General features: G+C 46.8%; 1 protein-coding gene across 1 annotated transcript in view; it reads left to right on the top strand.

Moving 5' to 3' along the window:
- Positions 1 to 1074: 1074 nt before the first annotated feature.
- LOC135221625 (pyruvate dehydrogenase phosphatase regulatory subunit, mitochondrial-like) overlaps positions 1075 to 6000 on the top strand; it is a gene marked incomplete at its 5' end in the record, with an annotated part of 83001 nt that continues 78075 nt past the window's right edge. Inside the window, 1 exon segment of the mRNA XM_064259287.1 lies at positions 1075 to 1244. Coding sequence (XP_064115357.1) covers positions 1088 to 1244 — 157 coding nt within the window.

The following is a 6000-nucleotide window of genomic DNA, read 5'->3' as shown; positions in this document are numbered from 1 at the left end:
GGAAATTTTCCATTTTTATACGCAGTTTCAATTTAATTTTTTTAGCTGTGTGGTCAATAAAACAGTCAAGTTCCTTATTCTCAACTCCATATGATAGAGTATCAGATAAATAAAGTGGTTGGTTTACAGCCATTATTTTCTAATCAATTTCATAGCAACAAGAAAACAAAGGAGAATATGACAGTTACTTACGTGTATGTTGTTTACTTATGTAATACAAATTGGGTGATAGTTTTTCATGGGTATTGATGTTCTGAGTTTACAGCTGCAGATGAAATTTATGTAATCTGATTGCATGGTGTTCAATACTCCCGATCTTCATTGTTTCATTGTGTGCTCTGGTTTGGAAAAATTTCTGCACCTTTGAAAAGAAAAAATATTCTATACTTACAAAAATGTTAAATAAACCATACCTAGGAAAATAATTATTTATTCAATGGATATCATATTCAGATTTTTAATTAAATCCCCAAACCTATTAGATTATCATGACTGTGTCCTACTTTCTATGGAAGCACGAATGCTACAGAAATAACCCGCCACATGTTACGGAGAAATGAAGTGTGTGCGCCAAGAAAGCAAGCACTTATTTTTGGCAATATCTGCTGACCAACTGATGAGTTGTTTGAACCTGATACTGAGTAGTACTAGTTACAATCTAGAACTATTTGATAATACAAAGACACTATGAAAATGTTGAATTTCTAAACTTAATTTTTTTTTTATTTTTTTTTATTATGTCTAGCCTCAGGCCCACTAAGCTCTCCCTCAGATCCATACCAGTTACATTTAAGTAATTTGGCATCGCAAAAATTTTGTAGATATTGCAGAATATAAGAGATCGTTCAGGATTACAAGTCATTTCTATGCTATAAGTAAAAATTCATTAACCTCAAGTCATTGTAATGCTGTATATAAAAATTCTTATACAATGCATAAAACTAGCACAGTTCCAAGTTATTGTTCTTTTATATGTGATGGGTATTGTATATTAAAACATAACCAATCATGTAAACGCTGTATTACATTATGTATTGTGTAATTCAGGTGTACATTATGTGTTGTATAATTCAGATACTGGTAAAAGATGGGCACCGTGTTACTCCGTAACTTTACTGTGAACAGCAGGAAAGTTTTAGCGCAGAATTCTCAGCAGTGCCATACAGGAGCAGCATCCACATCTGAAATCCTTCAGGGATCATGGTTTTCACCGAATCAGCATCTTCACCATGATCAAAACCAAGGTCAGTATGCTTAATTATTTTTAGTCTTATGCTTTAGTAGTTGTGTGAATTATTGTTTGTGGTGGGTTACTATTACTGTACTGTTTTTATTGGTACCATATAATTGTATTGTTAATTCATTCCTATATTTCATGGCAGAACAGTAGTCAGTTACTGTTTTCTATGGAGACTGTCCCTCCTAAAACTTGGAATGCCAGTTGAACTTGCATTATAGATATATTACATTACAAAATGTTCTAAAGAGTTTTTAACACCTATATATCCTCTTGTAAGATATCAACAGTATTCCAGAGGTTCCTTATATGTACAGGCAGTCCCCAGGTTACGACAGGGGTTCCGTTCTTGAGACTCGTCGTAAGCCATAAATTGTTGTAAGCCGGAACATCGTCAAAAATCCTAAGAAAACCTTACTTTTAATGCTTTGGGTGCATTGAAAACTATGTAAACTCCATTCTTATTGCATTTTTCATTAAAACAAAAAAAAAAACTTCAAATATTGATTATTTTGCATTTTTTGGTGTCATATTTCATCTCCCAGAATCAGTGTTGTAGGCGTCGTAACCCTGGAACATGCATCGTAACCCTGGAAATAATTTCTGATGAATATCATTGAAAAGTGCCTTACCCTTGGAATGTCGTAAGCCAAGACCGTCGTAACCCGGGGACTGCCTGTAAATATATATGAGCACTAATGTTTTATGAATTAGTTACTCTTTTGAGAATAGATTTCTATGTCTTGGAAAGAGAATCATGTGTACTTAAAGTAATAGGTGTATATGAAGTGTGATGAATATCATAAAATCCTATGGATTGTTTGAGTCCAAAAACCACATGCTACAAAAGTATTCTGCATAATTGTTTGTGGAATACTGGAGAGTTACACTTCTTTCAAATTTATACAGTAATTAGGAAAAAATTTCCAACTTAAATTTTCCATTTGTTCATGAAACTTACCTGTCAGATATATATATAGCTGTATTTTCTGAAGTCCGACAGAATTTAAAAAACTTCCGACACACGCAGTGGTCGGCCAGGTGGTTAGTACCCATTCCCGCCGCTGGGAGGCGGGTATCAGGAACCATTCCCATTTTCTATTCATAATTTTTCTGTCGCCGGTGCTGAAAACACCTGTTTTCAGTACCTCCATCTTAGGATTTTGGAAACTTCATTGCCGCTAAGTATCCTAATTGTCTTTTGATTTATTTACTTGGATTTGTGGCTAGGCATACGCTATCTTAAATTGATTTGAATTTGATTCATTTTTGCATAAGATTCTGAATCTAGTTAGGCTAGTTTTTTCAGAGGGTGTTTGTCTGCAAAGATAGGGTGTGGCTACGAAAGCTTTGGTAGATCCGCACTTGGTATGCACGAGCGGGGTTTGGGTCTTGCTTCTTTGTTGGAGATTTTGTCATGTAAGGAGTGTGAGACTTGTACTATTCCGTAAGGAAGACGTATGATTCGTATGTACGCAATTAATCAGTAAACATGTCTAATTCCGTAAGGAAAAAGTATGTTGTTCCGATACGTAATACAAACCCTCGGTCCTTTAACAATAGGAAGGTAACTAGCGGCAGCTGGGACGGTCGTAAGCTTCGAACAAGGGGAGAACGGTAGTTAACTGCTTGTCCGATCGTGCGCAGCGCGCCGCGCGCCAGAGAGGTGAAGAACCACTTTTGCTTTCGGCCGCGGGTGTGAAGGACGTGTTCGTCATCGCTCTCTGCCCGCTTCATCGTCGTATTCTTTGTTTATATTGTGTTTTCTACTAATGGTTTGGTTTGACTTGAAAATGAAACTGTAAGTACACTGTTTTCATTTTCATTACTTAATTATGAATCAACATGGAGCTATCGCCGTAGAGACGGCGATTTCCGCTCTTTTCATGAATTGAACCCTTGAATTATGTCTCGGTGCCGAGGGCGGGCGCACTCGCGCCGAGTCATCTATTTTGGGCGAAAGTGTGTAATTGAAAGATGTAAGTACTCTTTTTCATTATAGTTTTTGCCCTGTGCGTTCGTTGCCGAGAGCTTGATTGCGCTCGGCAAGAGCCTCTTATTTTGTATGAATAGAATGCAATGAAAGTGGATTCGCAATGCAGTTTTCTTTTCATTTTCATTTATTAATTGCATCAAATTTAATTTTGGATCAATTTCCGCTCTTACCCGGGAATTAATCCTTACGATTTATTGCTGTGAAAGTGAAAATAGCAAGTGCAGTATTGTTCATTTTCATATATATTTATGATAGCATCATATTATTATGGATCAAGTTTCCGCTCTTACCGGGAATGGATTTTTCCCTCTTTAAGTTCTATGAAGTGAATCGCAAGTGCAGTATTCTGTTTCATTTTCATATTACTTTTCACTGCTGTGCGGGGGTAGGGGAAGCGAAGGTCTGCCAGGAAGTCGTCGGAAAGCTCTCCCGCGACTCCCTTGGTATCCGATTCTTCGTCTTCTTTCCTGCCCCCCGCTCAGCTTCCTCGTATTTTGTTTTTGGGGTCTTCCTTCCGTTCGGGGTGGGGCATGTCTCCCCCCCCGTGCGTGAGGGAACCCCTCTTACTAATCTGTCTGTGCTACCGCAGGTGCTACAGCCGTGGGAGACGACCTTGGACAGGTATGGACCACTGCGGCTGCAGGGCATGCCTAGCATCCACGATCTGCTGCAGAGTCTAGCGAGGTCTGGGGCGGTGACCTTGGAGTGGTCTCCACTACAACCTTCACGGCCGCTTATGCTGCTTCCCCCCGCTGGTCTTACACTCCCCATGCTGTGTCGGTGACCGCCGTCTGCCGCTTTCTAGGGCCGGTCGCCGCCGTACCGAGGAGGGGTATGCCGCCGCGCCTGTGTTTTCTTCGTGTTGCCTGCCCCAGACTTTCCGCTGTTCCAGCAGCTCGCCCCTGGACCGGCCGCCAGTACCACGCTGGCTGCCGATGATTCTACGAGGCGATGGCTGGGCTGCCGTACCTGTCGCTGATGTGGTTCCCGCTACTGGCTTGGCTGTCCCTTCTGTGTTTACCGCTGCCGCTGTTCCTGCCGCTCCTGAGCTGGTTGCTGTTCCTGTCGCTCCTGGTTCCTGCGCCTGTCCATGCTGGTCCTGCCCATGGTGTGTCCTTACCCCAGTCCCAGGTCCTTCCGGACAGGTGCAGTCGGGCCGTGTTGCTTCTGGCAATAGGCCCGACTCCGGCCTGGATGGAGGACCTGACGACTGTCCTGCGTGAGCTGACGAAGAAGAGGAAGGTGTCATCTTCGTCTTCGTCTGTTGCTGCCTCTTCCCCTTCGACTTCTAAGGCCCATAAGCCGAAGAAGAAGAAGGCTGCCTCCCCCCCCTAAGAAGTCTCCTTCGGGAACTTCTAAGGGCCCGTCCCACCTCGGTGGGACGGGGGGTCCTTCTGCTGGTCCTCCTGCTCCTTCGGGAGCGGGGCCCGTCTCCCCTTCCGTAAGGAAGAGATAGACGGGGACCAGAGGAGTATCGGTTAGCTCTGGTACTTCCTCGCCTGGTGCTAGCGGCGATGCCGCTACGCCAGGTTCCGGCTCGGTCTCTCGTTCGCGGGAGATCCCGAGTGTACGCTCTCCCTCGGGAGACCGTGCAGCCAAAGTTTCGGCGCCAGAGTTCGCTCGGCGCCAAGACCACGGCACGGAGCAGAAGGCTGGCGAGAACCGCTCAGGTGACTCTCGCCAGGCCAGCGGCCGCTCTCTAGCAGCGACCAGCTGGTCAACGGGTTTTGTTATTCCCCCTAAGAAGACTCCTTCGGGAACTTCGAAGGGCTCGTCACATTCCGGTGTGACGGGGGGGTTCTTCTGCTGTCCTCCTGTTCCTTCGGGAACGGGGCCCGTCTCCCCTTCTGAGAAGAGAAGAAGACGGGGACCAAGGGTGTGCTGGCTACCGCTGGTACACCCTCGCCTGGTCTTGGCGCTCTGCTGCTAAGCCAGGTACCGGCTCGGTTTCTCGTCCCTTGAGAAGTTCCGAGTGTACGATCTCCTTCGGTGACCGTGCAGCCAAAGTTAAGACGCCTGAGTTCGCTCAGCATCATGACCGAGGCACGGAGCAGAAGACTGTCGAGAGCCGCTCAGGTGACTCTCGCCAGGCCAGCGGCCGCTCTCGCAGCGACCAGCCGGTACCTGGGGTGGACGTGACGGTCTCTGACCGGCCACGGGTTGAGGCTGGGAAGAGGTCCCCCAGGTCCCCTCGACCGACGGTACCAGCCTCGGCTGGTACCAGCGGTTTGACGTGCCGCGAGACGCTCACGGTCTCACGGCGAAAGCGAGCTCTGCAGGTCACCTGACCGCCGCTCCCACAGGGGACCGGGCGGATACGGTGACCAGCAGCAGCTCGTCTGACGCACGGGACCGGGGTCGACGTGCTCAGTCAAGCCGCTCGCCACAGGTGAGCGGCACGGCCAGGCCTGCAGATCGATCCCCACTGCGGGTTGGTGATCGGCTGCAGCCCCCCACGTACGCTGGTCCTGCCAGCGAGCGGGGGGGGGAGCGTCAGGTCTGTCTCTCCACTACCTTCAACTTCCTCGGGCTACACCGGGAAGAGCGAGGTAGCTAGGAGTGATCGTGAGAGGTGCGCCGCTCACGATCCCGTCACGACGCCGCACGTGCCACGTATGGTCTTAGGACCAACCAGGACGTACGCGCAAGTGATTGGAGGCGACCGTCATGAGAGGGGGTAGCGTCAGTTCTGTCTCTCCGATACCTTCAACTTCCTCGGCATACGCCAGGAAGAGCTAGGTATATAGGAGTGATCGTGAGAGATGCG

This window comes from Macrobrachium nipponense, chromosome 3 (assembly GCF_015104395.2).
Source record: "Macrobrachium nipponense isolate FS-2020 chromosome 3, ASM1510439v2, whole genome shotgun sequence".
Lineage (NCBI taxonomy): Eukaryota > Metazoa > Arthropoda > Malacostraca > Decapoda > Palaemonidae > Macrobrachium > Macrobrachium nipponense.
The sequence above is the reverse complement of the archived record's forward strand: the minus strand, read 5'-3'. Positions and strand labels throughout refer to the sequence as shown.